Raw genomic sequence first — 21,991 nt, forward strand, 5'->3', positions numbered from 1 at the left:
TTCCATCTTTTTACAATATTATCCTGGGAATTTATAAAGAATCATTCCTTTATTTAATACATATATTTACAAGGTTAATATATATTTGCTTCTTGTAAGAAAGAGCATTCAATCCTTAATGGTTTTTTATGTACTTTGCTTCTATTTTGAATGACTAACCTGGATGTTCTACATTTTTTATTACTCAATGCTTTATGGCTTAATCCAATAACATTCTCTTTAACCTATTATCTATGAACGGGTAGTTTACTTAAATGCATTAATATATTCTTTCCTTGACAAGAAACTATAGTACTATACTGGTGCCTTTTTTAGAATTTTCTAAAATTTTCATGGTAATAAGCACATATTCATTTTATGATCAGAAAACAAACTTTAAAAATAATGGTTGAAATAAAAAGTCAAAATATATCAAAGAAAAACTTGGTAGAATCAGATAGTTGGGGGAAAAAAAAAAAAGCCTAGAACATAATGATAGATTTAAGGCCTATCTTTAAGCCATCTCAAGGTAAACAGTCCTTACCTATGTATTTTTAAAGGATCATGTTAGTTAAGAGTGCACAGGTATCATGACCTGTATGCTTTTTGTTTTTTCTTTTCTAGCTGTGCTAGGGATCAAATCCTGGGCCTCACACATGCTAGCAAGTGCTCTACCACTGAGCTATACCTGCAGGCAGGCCTCTTTCACTAAATTTAATGAGTATCCATACAGAAAACAGAAGGTATTATTGGATTCACAGGTTGTTCAGAATCCTGAATACTTTTTTTAAATTTCAGTCAAAAACTTAAAATGGACTTCAGCATTAGGATTCAACCATTAACCACTGATGCTAATAATATATTTCTAAAATTTAAATTTGTATTTTTAAATAATGTAATTATCATCAATTTAATCTTGAATAATTCTTGGTAACATTATAAGTTTCACGATTCGAATTCTGGGTCTATAGCATTCTATTGGAATAATACTTTTTCTCATTTATAAAATACCTATTCTCCAAATCCATAGTATTTTTGCTTATAAGATAAAGTGTGTCAAAGCTCTTCATATATTAATTATGAGGATTACCAAGAATATGTCTACTGCCTATGAAAGATAAAAAGAGGACATACATAATTGTGAGAAGCACTGAGTTAAACAAAAGTTCCTTTATCTCTGAATGTGTACTATACATTTCCAAGTGAATAATATTAGATGCAGCATTTACCAAATGCCTGATAAAGAAAAAAATTAGAACATAATGATAACAATCTCATTCAATCTTTATAAATAGTTAAAATTAGGTAGGTTTTATTATTAAACATCTACAAAAATATTATGTGGAAGAGCTGAATTAGGTTTACTAATATCGAAAGTATATTTTAAGCTTCTTTTATTTTAGAAAAATAATATGGAAGTATGGAAGACATAGAAAAAAAGTTCATATTTTAAGAATGTAAAGTTGGATGAATTTTCTAACTAACTGATCTGATCTCATGTATGTACCTATCACCTAGATCAAAAAATAAGATATCTAGAAGACCATTGATATCACACTATAATTACTAATCCAGCTCAAAAGTAAGCACTTTTTTGATATCTGAAACAAAAATTATTTTTGCTTGGTTTCTTATCTTAAATAAATGAAATTTGACAATAGATACTTTTTTGTCTGGCTTCTTTCACTTCACATTTTAGGGATTCATCCTTATTGTTTTGTGAACAAATTTATTGTTATATATGTCCCACAGTGTGAACACATTACAATTTATCTATTCTACTCTTGATGGTCATTTAGGTTTTTGCCAGTCTGGGTTATTGAGAATCATACTACTATTTTTGTACCTATCAGTAGCAACCATATGTAAGTCTTTTCTTGGGTATAAATTTATGGAATGAAATTGTAGGATCATGGGGTAGGAGTATCATCAGTATTAAAGTGTACTGTCAGCTTTTAAAATGACTGAAGCAATGTACATTCAAGTTGCTGAAACTCTTCATGGTATCAGTGTTACTGATTTTAACCATTTTGGTGAGTGCATTGCAGCACCCGATTGTAGTTTTAACTTTTATATACTTGACAACTACTAAGGTTGAATTCTTTTTTGTGTTTAGTGGCCATCTGGATAGCCTTATTAGAGAACGTGCCTGATATCAAGGCTTATTTTCCCCCAATGGCTTCCTCTCTGTTTCTTATTAATCAGAAAGAGTTCCTTACATACTTCAAAACCTGTGTATTACAAATATCTTCTCCACCTCTGTGACTTGTCTTTTCACTTTCCTAATGGCATCCTTTATTAAAGAGAAGGTCCTAATTTTAATGAGGTCTATCACAACATTTTTCCACTCATATCTTCCTCTATAATCTAAATGTAATTTATATTTATGGTAAGTTGTAACTGTCGAAATTTCCCATTTGTATACCTAATTAAACCCTAGCACCATTTATTAAAAGATTCTGCTTCTCTACTGCATTTCAGTATCACTATTTATATAAATCAGTTCGAAAATATTCTTCTGCAAAATGTATCTGTCTTCATAGTAGTAAAACACTACCTAAATGTAGCATTATAATAAAGTCTGATAACAGGTAGCATATGTAATTTGTTTATTTTTCATGATCTGACCATTCTTACCCATTAAAATTCTCACGTGAATCTCCCACTAACTATAGTTCAAAAAAACATTTGATAATATTGATAGGTACTTAATAAATTTATGCCCTAAATAAAAATTGGTAAGACCCAAAAATTAAATTTGAACCTTTTTGTAATTAATGTGAATTCTATGCTTAAAACAAAATTTTATTCTCTATTCCCTTAAAAGATGCAATGCTAGGTGTTATAATGCCAAATCTCATTATAAACTCTTAAATACTGAAGAACAAGGCAAGAAGATGTCAAAATCCCCAGTTACTAAATATATTATAAAGCTAGAGTAATAAAAGCAATGTGATACTGGCATTAAGACAGACACAAACAAATGGAATAAAGAGGCTAAAATATATCTACACCATAGGGTCAACTGATTTTTTAAATAGGTGCAAAGAATACACAATGAAGAAAAGACAGTCAATTTAAAAAATGCTGTTAAAAAAGTGGTTAACCCTTGTAAAGAATAAAAATTCACCCTTGCAGAGCATGGTGGCAAATGCCTATAATCCTCAGACATGGGAGGCTGAGGCAGGAGGATCAAAAGTTCAAAGTCAACTTAGTGAGGCCATAAGCAACTTAGCCAGACCCTGTCTCAAAATTTAAAAAAGAAAAGGAGAAAGCGCTGCAAATGTGGCTCAGTGGTTAAGTGCCCTGGGTTCAATTCCCAGTACCAAAAACAAACAAACACTGAACGCTTATTTCCCATGACATACAAAACAAATTCAAAATCCATGATAGATTTAAATGTAAGACCTGAAACTGTAAAGCTGCAATAAGAGAACAGGGGAAAAGTTTCACAACACTGGTCCTGGCAGGAATTTTTTTCAATATGAACACCGAAGTAAAAAACAGACAAGTAGAACCATATCAAACTACATGACAAAGCAAACAAAGAATAAAGCAAAAAGCTGATCCACAAAATGGGAGAAAATATTTGGCAAATCACACATCAGATAATAGGTTGCTATCCAAAATATAGGTGGAACTCCTAAAACTCAACCTCAAAAAACCAAATGACTACATTTAAAATATGAACAAAGGACTTGGATATTTTTTCAAAGAAAGTATAAATAGCCCACACATACATAAAAAGGTGTTTGTTCAACATCACTAATCACCAAGTAAAAGATAATCAAAATCACAATGAAGTATCACCTCATACACATTTGGAAGACTATTATAAAAGTAAAAATATACATATGCGTTAGTAAGTCTGTATATAAAAAGAAAGTAAGTCTGTGTATAAAAAGAAAGTCTAGTACACTGTTAGTGGAAGAGTAAAATGGTACATGTACTATGGGAAACAGCATGGAGATATCTCAAAAAATAAAAATAGAAATATTATATGATACAACACTTTCACTTCTGGGTATTTGTTCTAAGTACTGAAATTAGAATCTCAAAGAGAAATGTGCATTCTTACATTTCTCAATACTGCATTATTCACAATAGCCAAGAAATGGAACAACCTAAATATCCACTGACAGGTGAATAAATAAAAATGTGGCATATACATATAATGGATATTATTCGGCCATTAAAAAGAAGGAACTCTTATCATATGTAGCATGGATGAAACCTGAAGTCATTATGCTAAGTGAAATAACCTAGACCCTAAAGCACAAATACTGCAGGGTTCCACTTACATGAGGTATCTAACACAGTCAAACTCAGAAGTAGAGAGTACAATGGTGGTTGCTAAGGGCCTATTACAGGTTTTGAAATGGGAAAATGTTAATATCCCAAAGGGAAAAACTGTCATGGAGAAGATGAGTAAGTTCAAGAGATCTGCTGCAAAACATCTTGCCTGTTGTTGAAAATACTGTATCGTACACTTAAAATTTAAAGAGAGATCTCATGTTAAGTATTTTTGCTAAAATTGAAAAAAAAAAAACCCTCACAAATACAGTCAAATTACATAGATCAGTGTGACACAAAATACCTTATCACTATTAAGAATTGTTTTCAGAAATTATGACTTCAGAAAAAGGGAAAAAAATATTTCACAAAACTATGGAGAATCTGATAGTGAAAATCTAAAGCATTTACAAAGTTTAATAGTAAAAGACATGATTTTCATTAATAATTTTAATATAAATATAAATCAAAATATAGTTGACATCAATCATTTAGATTGATGATAGATTCAATGAGACCTCTACCCTCATTAATCGATAAACACTGTTATCATGGCAGTGGGTTCTCATAAAATAACAAGTTCATTCCCCTTTTCTCTCTGTGGCCCTCTTGCCTTCTGACGTGCAATGATTCAGCAAGAAAGCCCTCACTAGATGTGGGCCCCTTGATACTGGACTTCCAGCCTCCAGAACTATGAGAAATACACAATTTCTCTTCTTTATATGAAATCGCCTAATCATTACAAATATTGAAACAGTAAAAATTACTGTCTCTTATACATTTTAAGGTATACCTTGCAATTTAAATACATCTATTACAAAGAAAACACACTGCTCCCATTCCAATGGATAATCATTGCTAATTTGCTAACATTCTTTAGCAGTACGCATTTCATTTTATAAAGCAAAACTAATCTATTTTCTTCCTGGAGTATGAAAAACATTATTATGCATATTAATTCATTAAAAAAATTAAAGCACAACTTTTTCAGTATATGTTGACATTACACATAAAAGAAGTAGAAAGGAAAGTTTTCTTAAAATATAGTAAAATGCAAAACAAGAAAAAGGCTATAAACTAATGGATAATGTTCTGCCATCCCTTTCTATGGTACTATAGACAAGTTAAAAGTCTAGTGTATTCTCAGTCATGAATAAACCTAGTAGTTTATTCAAACATAAGAAAAATTTGCACTTCTATCAAATACATGTGAATGAAGAATTCAGGATGAATTAAACTTTTTAAATATTTTGGCCACAGACTTAAAATTTTATCGTTTCTATTACACTTTTTTAGACTTTTATTTTATTTTTGACACATAATAATTGTACATATTTATGGGACACAGTGATGTATTGATAGATGTACACCCTGTGTAATGATCAAATCAGGATATTTAGCACATTTATTGACTCATGCATTCATCATTTCTTTGTGTAAGAATACTCCAAATCCTGACTTCTAGTTATTTTTTAAATTTTTTTTTTAATTTTTACAGACTATATTTTGATTCATTGTACACAAATGGGGTACATCACTTTGTTTCTATGGTTATGCACAATATAGATTCATACCATTTGTTCAATCATACATTTACATAGGGTAATGATGTCCGTCTCATTCCACCATTTTTCATACCCCCTCCCTCTCATTTCCCTCTATGTAATCTAAAGTTCCTCCATTCTTCTCTCACCCCTACCTCCCCCACCCCCATTATATATCATCATCCGCTTATCAGGGAAAACATTCGGCCTTTGGTTTTTTGGGACTGGCTTATTTCACTTACCATGATATTCTGAAACATACAATACTGTTGACTACAGTCACCCTATGGTGCAGTAGAACACCAAAACTTATTCCTCCTATCTAACTATAAATCTATACCCTTTTACCAATCTCTTCTCAATTCCCTCCCTATCTTTTCTCCCTCCTTAGCTTCTGGTAACCACTATTTTACTGTACTTCTATGAGCTCAGTCTCTTTAACTTCTTTATTAAAGTGTTAATAAGATAAATATATTTGAAAATTAGATGTATATATCAGGAAAATGTTTTCTACAGAAAATGCTATTATTGTGTTCCTTTATGTGCTTCTGAGTACCTTTTCTCAAGAGCTGTGCTAATCCTTCAAAATGGTAATATAAAAATGTGAAGGAGAATAAAAGAATTTTATTGATCAGTAAATGTTCCTTAAAAATAAGTGTTCCTGTCACATTAAGGTTACTAAATAATTCATGTTGAATTAACAGTGACACATTGATCTTATTATCCACCTAACTAGGGAGTAAAAAAATTTTAAAGGAGAATTAAGAAAATCCAACATTAGAAACAAAAACCTCTGACATGGGTCTGTTATAATAAAATTTTGAGTGTCAGCTATATGCATGTTCTACAGGTAAAAAACAGCTTAAGAGAAATTCTGTAGGTTTAAGGATTTGACTAACAAGAAATATAAGAAACATTAAAAATTATTCTACTAAAAGAAAGCTTATGATACCTAAATGGACTAACAATATATGAATAAACATATAAAGGAAAGGAGAGACAACATAAGAAAGAATGACTGAACCTCAGAGGAATGGCAGATTAGATGATATTTGATAGGTGGATATGATTTGAGAAACGTAGAGAACACTCCAGGAATGGAAGCAGAAAAATAAAGCACGTATTTGGGGAACAATGAACAGCACAAATAGGCTAACACTGAGTTTCTCTGCAAAGTAGCTGAGTATCAGGTTGAAAAGGAAAATTACAATGGGCAGGAAATCAGAAGCCACTTAGGATTTCCAATTTAAGTGCTAACTGAGCTACGACCCAGGTATGCTTTAGGAATATTCATGTAATGTCCTAAAATATTCACTTACATAGCTTAGTGCCTGACATATTCAGTAATCAATAAAAAACTTTTGCTGTTGTCATTAGCAGTGCAAACTTCATCACTAAAACATACTTCAGTAAAACCACATGCAAGAGGACAGAGCCTCAAGAGCAAAACGGTGAAGGAAATAATATGACCAAGATCAGGTTAACATATTAAAACATTTCATAAGTAAGTTGATCAATTTTATATACTTTAATGAAATAAAACATTAAGAAAGCAATTTTTTAGCTTAAGGTATACCGTTTTAGAAGAACATTAAAAAGCAGTAATGAAAATTTTTTGAAGTTTCCTAAATTTACACATTAAAAAACATCATTACACAACAGTGACCAAAACCTTTGCATTGGTTCCTTTTTGATGTGATAGGAATATAGAATAAACAAAATCTTTGCTGTCAGGAGCTTATATATAATATTGGGGTGAAAGACAACAAAAATAACACAATTATGTAAATTACAGCATGTTATAAGATGATCGTAGTGCTATTAAGGAAAAATAAAACAGCAAAGGGAGAGAGCAAATACAAGGACAAGGGAGAAAGAAGAAAGGACTTTCAAATAGCGTGGTGAATCTGTGGTAAATATTGAAAAGTAAGGGAATGATTTGTTGCTCTATAATTATTCAATTTTCTTTGTAATAACTTGATTTTGAATGTTGAAGGCATTCTTCTCTCTACATAATGGCATTTCAAAAATGTCGACAATATAAGAGCCATGCAGGTGATTATCCAAATAGTCTTACTTTGACTTGTACCTTTTCCACCTATAGGAGAAATCTGAAAATGTTTGGAAAAACTTAAGACCAAATTACTTATTATATAGTATCAAAAACTTCTATTTTGAAAATATGCAACTAGTTCCTAAAATTTGATTAAGCCATCAAGGAACATACTAAAACACTTATGTATAAAGTAATGCAAGCCCTCACTTCAAAAAAATCCAGCAGGAAATAAAAAAGAACAGAGTAGGAGAACAGATAAAATAAGGTTTTTATTTTTGTTTTTTAGTTAGAGAAAATGTGAATTTTCTATTTTGAATCCTCACCATTCTAACACTAAGTTTCATTGAAAGTACTTGACTAGGCTGATCTATCACAGTATTTCCTACCCATCAAAAGGAAAGGGAAGGCAATAAACATGTCAAATGAATCCAGAAGCAGTGACTAATGTGAAATCTGCCATTAATTTAATACCATATCAATCCACTTTTCAATTTCTGGCAAAGGATTCTTAACATTCTACTGTAATGACTGCTAGGAATCTTAATGATGGATTAATTAACCTCCTCTGAAGTAAGTTAAACCATTGATGGTACACTGGCTACAATGTGTTTGCATTTATTTCATGCACTACATGTTACCACCATAGCAGTTTATGAAGTTAAAAAAGTAGTTTACGCATATATATTGACACAATAGATATACTGATTTTTATAAGTAAACATGAAAGCAGTCTTCACCCTAAAAAAAGTTATATAGTGTGTTTGAGTGTGTGGGCATGTGTGCACATGCATGTGTGAACATATGACAGTGGTGGTGAGAAGAAACAGAATATATATTTATGACTAGAATCCTCTCTTATAAATGCTAAACCTAATTTCTAATTCCTATCATAAAGTAGGAATTAAGTTTAGCATACCGATGGTTAGAAAATACACTTACTACTTGTCCATTGTGTGGGTTCTTATGAGCATATGGAGGTCCACGGATATGATTCCACATCTGGCCAGATGTCATAGCAAAGACTATACACTGAAAAACAGGGTACAATGTTTCAATACATAAATCAGAGAATATTAAAATGATGTAGTTGAAAAAAAATAATGGTCATCGTAAAAAAAATAGTGCTCCCTTTAAAAGGTTTTTAATTTACTAACCATGTAATCATGGGACTTCGGGTAAATTATTTATTTTCCTGTCATATTCCATATCTACAAAACTGGGATACCCACTCTGTTAAAGAGATACACTAATGGTTAAATTGGTTAACATATGTAAAGCAACTGGCATGGTGACAGACAATCTTTTAAGTGCCAGTGTGAGCCAGTCAAAGGCACAGATGAGGTTCTTGATATTTCATTGAGAGCTGAAAGAACATGGTAATCATCTACATCTTCTCCTCATTCCTGTATTAGTATATATCACCAAAAGCCTAAATTCTTAGGTTACAGTACTTATAACCCCATAAGTACTTAAATGCTTTAAGCATACTATGTAACAGTAACTTTAGAAGATGTTTAGAGATGGAAGAAATCACAAAAAGATACAGCCAGGAATAACTGAGAGATCATTTTTATGCCTGCTGGACCTATGAGGGGAAAAAAGTGTATTTGGAAAACTAATCTCAAAGATCTAAGGCATTAACAAAGAGGGTGGGATAGAGAAGTGTATGAATCAGAAGTCACAGATCAATCACTATAACATGTAAGAGTGATTTGTTTAAACCACATAAATTTTTTAAATTCATGAACTTGAACACCTTTATTCTTCAATGGGATAAAAACAAATCTTTATCTTATAACTAAAATACGTAATTTCCTTCACCTATGAATGTACATAGCAGATCACAATAGTTTAAATAGAATCTGTAGTTTTGCCAATAAGAGAAATCGTTTTCATATCATGAGTCCCAAATTATAGTTAATATCTCAAAATATTTTCTAAACTTATAACTTCAAATTATAGTAGTTATCAGGCCCATATTGGGTCTCGTGATTTAATACATTAATAAGGAAACAAATATCACCAGTTTTTCCAGTACCTGAAAATCTTAAATTCTCTAAAAAGATTGAGATATTAAATTAAATATAAATGCTATTATGGTATGCTCCTTAATATTCATTTTAATAACATGATTTATTCACGATTCCAGGAACCAGTTTAATAAAAGCAGGCTTAAATATGGAATACTCTTGCTGAGTCATTTGAAGTACTGACAGATGTACTTACAGTTCTTATAATAATTACTCGCATAACTGTGGCACTTCTCCCATAAGACAAGAGAATATTGAATAAACATTAACTTCTGCAATGCAAATTAGCCCACTTTTAAATACTCTGTAAATAAGCATAAATGATGGTTCCTTTTTTGATTTAACAAATGAAATATCACCATTTCACTCCTTTCATTAGTCTGAAAATTTTAATGTTTTGTAGTTAATTTTACTATAATTTGATATTCTTATTTTTATTTGATTAAATATCCATATAATAAAGGGTTTGACACATAAGGGTAAACCATTAAATGTATTTTTACAAAATGAACAAAACCCTTGTAATCAGCTCTGAATTCAAGAAATGGAACACTGCCTGAAAGACAGGAGCCCTCTTGTGTTTCTTCCTAAACATTACTAACATTTTCTTTTTCTTTTCTTTTAAGGTATTTTTTTTAGTTGTTGATGGACATTTATTTTTATTTATTTATATGTGGGACTGAGAATAGAACCCAGTACTTCACACATGCAAGGCCAGTGCTCTACCACTGAGCCACAACCCCAGCCCAACATTTTCTTGAAAATGCTACAAAATAGAATATGACTATATTCACCTTAATAGATACAATGAAACATTTCTCAGGAGGCTAAATTAAATTTATCTTCTAAATAGGAGTTTTGGTAGATAAAAATCTTCACCAACGATTCATATTAAATGTGTGACTGAGTATTATTTTATCTATTGAGGTGTGGTAGGATCATACTGCAATTTTATTTTGCACTTTCATGCTGATTAATGAAGTTGTACCCTTTCAAATGTTTATTGAAATTTGGATAGTTCTGTAAACTTCTCATCAAAAGACCACTTAATATTTGATTACTGCCTATTTGTTATTGTTTTGTTAAGGTTCTTTATATTTCTGGATCCAAGTCCTTGTTCAATATATACAAAGCAAATAATCTTTATCAAAACTGTGACTTTTCATTTTCTCGAATGTATTTTTAGCAAAAAACTCTTTAATTATTTTTGGAGAGGAGGATGAAACTTACAGCTCCTGCTTTCTTGGCAAGCACTCTTAACACTGAGCTACATCCTCAACCCAGATGTTCTAAATCATAATGAAATTCCATTTATCAATGATTTCTTCTAATATGGTAGCTACTTCTTTTACATCCTAAGATCCTTGTCTATCATGAAGATAGTTACCTATGCTTTCTTACAAAAATGTTACTGTTTATATTTTACATTTAGATTCATGATGCAGCTTGAATTGATTTCTTATATATAAAGGGAGGTAGAAATTGAAATCTACTTTTTCCCCATATCGAATATCGAGTTGGGAAGTGACGTTTAGTAAAAACATGTACTTACCCACTGTATGGAAAAGTCACTTTTGTCATAAATCAAGTGACCGCACAAGCATGAATCTGTGTATAGCCTATCAATTATGTTCTAAATGATTTTTTTGTGAAATGAATACTACAAAATAATAATTATTGAAGACTATAATAAATGTTGATTATCTGTGAGTATAAACTATCCAGCATTGTTCCTCCTTTTGATATGATCTTAATTTATTCTATTCTTTATCTTTGGCACTTCATTAAAAATTTAGAATCTCAGTAATTTTCACAAAAAAAATCTGCTTTTTTTCAAGGTAAAAATGGACATCCTTAAAATATTGGGTCCTCTAATTTTTGAACATGTTATACCCATCATTAGTATAAATCTTTTAAAGAATTTTTCTGAATAACATCTGGTGGTTTTCAGTGTACAGGTTTTGCATACTTTTTATTAGATTAATGGATGAGTGTTTTAATGCTATGGCAACAGATGATTTTTTAATTTCATTTTTTTTGAAAAAATATACAAATACAGTTGATGTATGTACACTGATTATATCAACCTTACTGAATTTATTTATAAGGTCTAATAAATTTTTTTTCATGTCCACAACTAAAACTTCTGCTAATAGGGCATTTTTATTCTTATTCTGTCTAGAATGTGTATGTGTATTTTACATTTGCCTCATGCATTATTCTGGTCCTTAATACAATATTCCATACAAGGCATCTCATTATCTGAGTCTTCAAGTTATGCATTATGATGTTTACTATAGGATCTTTCCTTTTCTTTTATTCTCATTGGGCAGCGAATTCATTAAATGCTAATATGCATACATCAAGATGACCATGAATTTTTTTCTCTATAGTTTTTAGAGAATTATACATAATTTTTCACATATTAAATTATCCCTATATTACTGAAATAAACATTTGAAGACATGTTACTATTTTTATTTATCACCAATTCCTAGTACTTTGTTTAAAATAATTACATTTAAATTCTTGAAAAAGATCAGCCTATCATTTATGCTTTTAAATGTCCCCATCAGATTTTAAAATCTTCAAAAAACAAGTTGAGAGACATATCTTCTTTTTCCATTATAAAAATGTTTAAATAACATTGGTATTATTTTTTAAATGTTTGAAAATATTAATCTCTTTATATGAAGGTTTTAGCAATGGATTCAATTACTTTAATTGTGCAATAAGCAGATGTTCTCTTTCTGCTTGTGTTAGTTTGGTTTATTAAAGTTGCTCAACTTCCTTGATATTGTCAACTTCACTGGTGATGTGACCACTTAATCCAATATGGTAAAGTCCTAAGTAATGGCCCTGTTAAAATTCAGTCTGCCTTTGAGGGTTTTCAAGTCAGATCCAGCAGGGGGGCCCAAATTTAATTTTTGATTCACAAAATTACAAAATGCTCTGCTCTTCAGAAGCTTCTTGCTTAGGATTTTTAGCCATTAGGGAATTCCCAAATCTCAAGACTTGTGAAGTTTATGTCAACAACTCTTTTATTTTTCTGCTTCTTCATATAATCAGACACTTAGGTATTTAAAGTAACACATAACTGTTCTGTTTTTTGGCTTCAGACAAAAAACTAAACAGAAGTGTGAAAACAGCACAAGTAAAAATCCTACTCAGATTATTTGCTGCAGTCAATTCAAAGAACACTTTTAAAGGCTGACTCTTTGGAAAGTATTTTGGTTTCTAGATTTGCATTTTCCTTAAGAATCGTAAAAATAGTTCCATCTTGGAAAACCAAGATTTGGGGCGCATGTCATATGTATATGTATACTATATATACACAATAGCATATAATAGTAGGCTTTTGCATTTGTGATATTAATGAACTTGTCTGATTTGTCTTCCTCACTATGAAACTAAGTCCCTGACGGCAGGTCCCTAGGGCACATGTCCTAGTCTTTTTTACCTTGTTCTATCTTTGAAGCTCCATGTCACTCTTCACAGTTCTGAGTACACAGAGTAGGCTCTCAAATTCTAGTTGATTACTCAATAAATACACATGAATAAATAGATAAAGGTTAATGCAATGAAACCCATAATTGCTATTTTAAAACTAATTAAAATGCAAATAACATAGCTAATATTTCTAAGGGGAAAAAAAAATATGTGCTAGTCGGAGGCATAGGCAACAATGCTATAAATACCAGTGAAACTAACAACCATGTTTTAAAATTTTTAAAATCTAAATGTATTTAAACCTAAATGTATTTATCCATTTAATTTTCATTTAAAATATTTACTGAGCACTTACTGCATTCCACATACAATGTAAGCAGTAGGGATACACGCACAAAACTGAGAGAAATCTCAAACTCAATGTAGCAAGAGAATATTAGCATCTATACATAGACAAGTATTCAATACACCTTGAACTGAACACAACATCATGTGGTATCTTTCTCACATGCAGGTTTCCATAGCCGTGAATTAAGAATAACAGTAGTCTGAAGGGTTTTCCTCTATGCATCTATTTTTCCTGTTTTTCCAAATGAGCTCCTCAGTTCCTACATTCTCCAGAGGGTCAATGTACTTAATGCCCACTTCAACTACAGTAACTGTGCTATTAACTATCCTGTAAAATAGGATTTGTGAAGAGATTTAATTTGGGAAAAATGTTTCTTATCATATCTTTAAAAATATATATATATATATAACATTTTAACAATTTTGGGTTTGTATGTTTCAGATTTCTACTATGAATCTGATATAAACTTGAAATTAAAAAGTTTTTGTTTCTTTGCAAACCACAAAATTTAAATAAGATCATGAGTTAATTTGAGGGTATCCCAATTAAATGCTCAATAAACTACTCATAACTGTGAAAAATTAAATGCAGTTGGCCTTCCATATCTGTGTTCCACATCTGCAAACTGAACCAACCATAGATCAAAAACATTTCAAATAAAGAAATTTTGACCGTACTGAACATGTACAGATTTTTTTCCTTGTCAGTACTCTTAAACAGTATAATATTACAACTATTTACACTGTACTAGGTATTCAAGTAATCCAAAGATGATTTTAACATATATAAGAGAATGTGTGTAGATTATATGCAAAAACTATGGGGGCTGGGGTTGTAGCTCAGTGGTAGAGTGCTTCCTAGCACATGTGAGGCACTGGGTGGCTCCTCAGCACCACATAAAAATAAATAAAATATACCCATCTACAACTAAATATATTTTTAAAAATACTATGCCATTTTATATAAGGAAATTGAGCATCTACAGATTTTGATACTCATGTGGGGTCTGCAAACCAACTCCCTATAGACATCAAAGGACATAATTATACAAAACAAGATTTAATATTTCAAATAGACTTTATGTAATTCTTTTATATTCTTTGTCTTTAAAATATAATATTCAATTTTGAGTAATTTAGTAACATTTCTTTACTTAACTAACAAGTGGTATAAATAACCAGAGTAACAGCAGAAAAGCTTATCAGGGAATTCATATGTATGTTGTAATAAGTGTGTGTATTATTTCCTCTTTGCAGGACGTTACAGGCTTTATGTTTGTCCTATACCCTAAAGCAATAATTTCCTATCCCCAATATACATTTCATTCTTATCCTATGAGTCATTCCTTTCCCCAGTATGCATTTCATTCTTATTCTTCCTATGAGTCATACAAAATAAAGCGAACACAACAATGAAAAAAAAAAGTGTTAGAATACAGTCCACTGCAAATTGAGTGCTCATAACATTAAGAAGTACCACTGGGAAGTACTTTTGCATAGGTTCAGTTGTAAAAAATGCAACAGCTATTTGTAGCTAGTCATGTTCTTCACTAAGAAGATCAAGGAGATAGTCTGTACCAGGTTATTTTTTCTCACTAATTATTCTCCCTTCTGTATATTTTTAAATCTTGAAGTGATGTAATCTCATATAGCTCATCACTGTTTTTATTGTAAGAGCTCTGCTCTAACTGTGCAATCCAAGACTTTCATCAGAATTTCTACATGTTCACTGAACATTTTACCAAAATTTTTTAAGAAATATATTCTTGCTTCCAAAAAGAATGAGATATTGTTTATTTTAGGTAGACAAATATTTGAGAATCTGAATAAACAGGACATCACTTTAGATTGTCTCTTAACTTTCTAAGGAAGTCTCAAAATAGGTTGAGAGAGATAGGAAATGAATAAATTCAATTTTCCACCATGTAAATGAAGAATTAAATTTGGTAGTAGTGGTGATGCTGGTGGAAGGAAGCAGAAAATTATAACAATTAAAATTACATATCTGATTTTACTGCTTAGATGATTTCAATTGTTTCCACAGTCAACCAACAGATAAGTGAAAGGTACCATGGTTTTGTGTGTCTCCATATTAATGAGAAAAGCAGGGAGAGATGCAAAAAAAAAAAATGTAAGGAGAATAGGTCTGTTTTTAATTCAACATTTTATTATCAGTGTAGAGTTATTGTCTAAAAATATGTCTGGCTTTCTGCAGTCAGTTATTGACTTCTAAAAGGCTGCCATACCTGCCAAGCTATTTCTGGCTACCTCAAGTTATGTGTTTGTGAATGTTATAGTATCTTCTGCTTTACCAAATTAATCAGCTTTCAAGGATTCACAGTAAAACACAACATCTGTATGACAGAGGAAGCAAGAAAACTGATCTCTTAACTTATTTAACATATATAAATGATATGGTGTTCTACACACTTATATGCAATCAAAATGGCTCAATATATCCAGTTAGTTAATATCCAACATATAAGATTTGTACTCAGGTTTAGAGAAATCCAGCTTTGTGAAAAGAATACAGAACTTAATATGTAGAATCAAATTTCAGAATTGAATCACTTCCTGCAAGTTATCTTTCAACCAATCTTTGCTCCTTGTTTGTAAAATGAAAATAACATACATTCTTCAATACATTTATTGTAAGGCATAAACATAAAGTATATCCCAAAGAAGAAAGATATTCAATATGATAATGTCAATAATTACTAATTTAACATATAATTGCAGAGCATCTCTCAAAGAGTAAGAATTCACAGTGGAGACAGTATCAGTTTTTTCACAGATCAAATGGAAATAAGATTTGGTATGATCTTAATGTTTAAGTACAAAATAAACTTTAACTTCTCAACACTTTAAAAGAGGTACTGCAGCTGGGTAACTTTACTAAAGGAGGCAACTTGAAAGATAACCTGGAAAACCTAAAATCATCTTAAAAACTTAGTTGTTAATCATCTTAACAACTAAGATGATTAAGGTCACCCATAGTGTCCATTTATTTTCAACAGAGGACAATTAATTCATTTTAAATCATTCGTCAGGAAAATATTAAGAAATTATCCTTAATAAATCTTATCTTAGATCCCCTTAAAAATACGAACTTCAAATTTATATTTTATCTACTAGAAAGCCAAAGTGGCTCTGCCTGAATATCTAAGCTCTAACTATTTGTGCAGAAGAAAGAATTGCTTTACTGTGACTAAGGGGTAGTTCTCAGACTATTCTATCATTTTCAATTCAATCTTTTTTTTTTTTTTTTTGTGGTGCCAGGGATTGAACCCTAGGCCTTGTGCATGCAAGGCAAACGCTCTACCAACTGAACTATATCCCAGCCCTTAATTCAATCTTTTTTGTTATGATGGTTGTATTTTTTATTATGAGACAATTTTTAACTCGATTTTTGTTTTTTAGTTATACATAACATTAGGATTAATTTTGATATAATTATAAAAGCATGGAATAGAATTTGCTCTAATTCTCAATCTTTAAAGGCTCCTTTAGTTTTATGAAAATAAAAGAGGAAAGATGAAGGGCTATTCAAAGAAGGCAAAAGAAACTATTATTAATCTATTATACACAACATATTCTATAGGTATATATCCATTGGAAGGACCTATTTATAAATATTTCCTACAAGTCAGGTGCAGTGGCACTCCCCTGTAATCCCAGCAGCTCAGAAGGCTGAGGCACCAGCATTGCAAGTTCAAAACCAGACTCAGCAGCTTACTGAGGACCTAAGCAATTCAGGAAGAAAATATAAAAGGGGCTGGGGATGTGGCTCAGTGGTTAAGCCCCTCAGGGTTTAATCCTTGTTACCAAAAAGTAAATAAGTAAATAAATAAACAAATGACATCTGGTGTTAGATTTACTTTTGAGTACCATATATTTTTTCTTCCTATTGTAAAAGATATTTCACTTTTTAATTATATGTCTAAATGATTGGGTATATAAGAACCCTAATGATTTTTGGATATTGACCATAAATTCAGAAAAATGTTGGAACTCTAGTATTAAATGTCAGATCTCCATCAATTGTCTTGAATTTTCCATGTGGACAATCACATCACGGGCAAATTATACCACAGGTAAATAGTGATATGCTTCTTCCTTTACAATTGTTATTCCCAATATTTCTTTTTCTGCTCTTATACACTGACTAATTCCACAAGTAAAATGAAAAATAACAGGAAACTATAAACATCATTTTCACTTTCACTAATATGTGATATATTTTAATAGATACACTTTACCTGTTTAAGAATGTTCACTTGAATTTATAGTTTAACATTTTAAAATCATGAATAATGAATTAATTTTTATGGTATCTAATCGTATTTATAAGCATATTTCCCTTTGAACAATTAATGTGATGGCTTACAATTAATTCATACTTTGCCAAATGTTTAACCTTTCCTATACCCTAACTTTTTTGCTATTTTTGGAATTTGGTTGGCACTATATTTTTTTTTTTTTTTTTTTAAGAATTTTCGCTTTTATATTCATAAGTAAGATTTCCCATGTGCCATTTTACTTATCCCTGTGGTGTTTTGGCCATCTCATCTCTAAATTCTCCTATTTGGTCTTATGGTCTGTTTTTATATTTTATTATCCATAGCAGACTGATTTTTATAATTTCCATAAACTTTGTAGCAAACTTTCTGTTAACTTTTCTTTATGTGTAAGAAGTATTTCTGTCATTTATAAATTATTTTGTGGTAGGTGTGTGCAGACACTGCTATATCCTTTGTTAATATTGTTCTTATTGCTCATATTTAAATAAGGTCTATTTTTTCTGAACTGGTTTGTAGCAAGAGGCTACTCTGGGACAGTCGATTTTGAAGCTCAATGGTTCATCTCTGTTATTAAGAAAGCTGGCTATTTCCTTAAAACCTAATCAAGTTTTTATTCCCTTGATTTAAGAGCCAATGCTACCAAAAGAACACACTCACCCCCTGAGACTACCTTCACTTGTACTTTCTGAGTACTTTTACCTTTGGGTTCCTCAGCATTGTCTGAGATGTTATTTACCACTTACCCAATGTGTCCATATGGAAGTTTCAGATCATAGCTCCTTCTTATTTCCTTACAGTTTTTGAGATCTGCCACCACACTTCAGAACTTCCCATTCATTATGACAAAGGCCATTACGAACGGGAGCATCTTACTCTGGCTCCACTGGTTTCCTATGATACTGCCAAAATTCACAAGTAATTGGGTGTCTGACAGTTTTTCCTCTCTTGCAGCCAAACTGATTTTCAGAGGATGTTTTGTTCTTCATTATGTGCTTAATTTTCAAGAGGAAAATGGGAATGCTCAGACTAAACTAGAATCATATTCCAAAGAAAACTTCTAATATGAAGGATTTAATAGCCTAATAAAAGAATTTGGGGCTTAGAAAGAGTAATGAAATCATGCCATTTGAAAGAAAATGGATAGAACTGGACATTATCATGTTATGTGAAGCAAAATGAGTCAGATAAAGAAAGACAAGTGACATGTTTTCCTTCATATGTGGAAACCATTGAAAAAATAATATCTAGAACACAGAAGACTGTTAGGGAAGGGAAAAGATACCAGGTTTAGGAGGGAGAAAAGGGAGGGATAAAAGCACAATATATTCATATATGGAATGTCACAGTGAAACTCATTTATGTGTAGAATTAATATGATTCAATAATTATAATAAAAATTGTTAAAGAAAAATAAATAAGGTGGAAATATTCTTTTTTACTAGTCTCTAAAAAGGCTTTCACTAGGTACAATAATCCTTCATGAATATTTCTTTAAAAAGTATCTAACATGAGTGGATAAAGAAATTATGGTGTGTGTGTGTGTGTGTGTGTGTGTGTGTGTGTGTGTGTATACACACCATAGAATATTATTCAGTCATAAAGAAAAATAAAATGATGGCCTTTGCAGGTAAATGGATTGAGTTGGAGAACATCATGCTAAGTGAAATAAGCCAATCCCAAAAAACCAAAGGTCAAATGACTTCTCTGATAAGTGGATGAAAATACATAACAGAGGGAGGGAGGGAGGCAAGAATGGAGGAAGGATAGATTGTATAGAGGAAAATGAAGGGTGGGGAGAGAGTGGGGGGAAGGAAAAATAATAGAATGAGACAAATATCATTACCCTATGTACATTTAAGATTATGCAAATGTTATGACTCCACTTCAGGTACAACCAGAGAAATGATAGTTGTACCCCATTTGTGTACAATGAATCAAAATGGAAAAAAAATGACCTAACAGCTACTGGTCAAGTGACTTTTTCAAAGATAACTTGCAGATACTGATAAAATTAATTATTACTGTTTTATTATGAATTATATTTATTCATAAAATAATTTTAGTTATTTGTTTTCCCAAGAACCATTTTTTCCTCTCTACATTTGTGTGTGTAATGATATTGAATTTTTAAAAGAATTGTTTCTAGAGTTATGTACTATTTTACTCATCTTATTTGTGACTTCTGTGTTTTCACCTTGATCAGTCTTAATAAGTATGCCTAGTTCACTGATGTTTTCATAGAGCAGTTTTTTTTAAAGCACCCTTTTCCCATTTCAGAAATTATTCTAACTTGAGTACTGGCTTCTTTAATCTCATTTTATATTTTAACTCTTATTTTATAGGTTCTGAAATTGAATGCTGAAATACATTTAAAATTTTCTTATTTTTAAAAGCAGTTAACACCCTATAACTGACTAAAATAGTGCACACTTTAGCTGTACCCAGTTTTGATATATTTCATTTCAGTTCATTCAAGCTCTACAAGTTACATAACCATTATTTACATTTAATTTATTATATATTAAATCCTAGTACATTGATAGTTTCCAAGCATATTTTTTTCAATTATATATTGTACTAATTCTAAATTCACTGCATTAGTGTCACAAAACATTATATTGATTTTTGAAATCTGTGAACTTTTCCTTCATAATGAATTTCATAATCAAACTCAGAATGCCCCATGTGTGCTTGAATAATACACCACATTTACTTATTGGAAATAGCATTTAAATCATGTTTTCATGTCACCTATGACATGTACCATGTTTAAGTTCAAAACGATTCTCTTTTTTTGGTCTTGGCATATATTGCTTGCTGATAGTACATTAAAATTTTTCATGATGGCTGTTTCTTTGATTTTCTACTTGTAATGTGTTCAGGTTTCATTTTAATGAATTTCAAATAATTTTTTATATATATACTTTTAAGTTAGACATAATATCCTCTTGATGGACTTTTTTCCTCCATGCTTTTATTCAGGCATAAATGACAAAAATACATATTTAAGATGGTCAACATTTTGATATACACTGTGAAGAGTATCACTACCAAGTAACCTAACAGAGTTACCCTATGAGATCATTTAAGATCTACTTGTGCAGCAAATTTCAAGTATAATTTATTATTATTAAATAGAGACCATGCTATACATTAGCTATCAAGAACTTATTCATCCTGCATCACTGGAATTTCCTATCCTTTGTCCAGTATCTTCCTATTTCCCCAACCCTTAGACTCTGCCAACTACTATTCTACTCTTCGCTCCTACGAGTTCCTCTTTTTGTATTCCAAATATAAGTGAGATCATACAGGATTTGTCCTTCTCTGTCTGGCAAATTTCACTACAATTTCCTCTGGGTTCACTCATGTTTTTGCAAATGGTGGGATTTCCTTTTCTTGTAAGGATAAATATTTCATATTGTGTGTGTATGTGTGTGTGTACCACATTTTCTTTATCCATTCACCTACTACCAGACATTTGATCTATATCTTGGCTATTAAGAATAATGGTAATGCATTTCTATTCATAAGTGATGAATCCTCTGAAAGAGAAACTAGGAAAACCCTGCCATTCACAATAGCCTCAAAAAAAAATAAAATACTTGAGAATTAATCTAACAAAACAGTGAAAGACCTCTATAAAGAAAAGTACAGAACATTAAAGAAAGAAATTGAAGAAAACCTTTGAAGATGGAAAGATCTCCCATGTTCTTGGATAGGCAGAATTAACATTGTCAAAATGGCCATTCTACCAAAGGCGCTATACACATTCAATGCAATTCCAATTAAAATTCCAAAGACGTTCCTCATAGAAACAGACAAAGAAATCATGAATTTCATCTGGAAGAACAAGAGACCTCAAATAGCCAAAACAATCCTGAGTAGAAAAAGCGCAATAGGAGGTATCACAATACCAGACATTAAACTATACTACAGAACAATAATAACAAAAACAGCATGGAATTGGCACCAAAATAGACAGGCAGA

General features: G+C 31.1%; 1 protein-coding gene across 8 annotated transcripts in view; it reads right to left on the reverse strand.

The window, feature by feature from the left end:
- Positions 1-21,991, reverse strand: part of TUSC3 (tumor suppressor candidate 3) — a 333,190-nt gene that overhangs the window by 194,410 nt on the left and 116,789 nt on the right. For 7 of the 8 annotated variants that reach the window (XR_013764209.1, XR_013764210.1, XR_013764211.1 and 4 more), the window contains exon 6: positions 8,812-8,901. The exons of the other annotated variant lie outside the window; for it this stretch is intronic. Coding sequence is in view for 4 of the 7 variants with exons in the window: in XM_079142765.1 (XP_078998891.1) it covers positions 8,812-8,901 (90 nt within the window). In the remaining 3 variants the exon portion in view is untranslated. The remainder of the gene's footprint in view (positions 1-8,811; positions 8,902-21,991) is intronic. 8 annotated transcript variants of the gene reach the window in all.

The sequence above is a fragment of the Sciurus vulgaris genome, assembly GCF_902686455.1.
Source record: "Sciurus vulgaris genome assembly, chromosome: 5".
Taxonomy (NCBI): domain Eukaryota; kingdom Metazoa; phylum Chordata; class Mammalia; order Rodentia; family Sciuridae; genus Sciurus; species Sciurus vulgaris.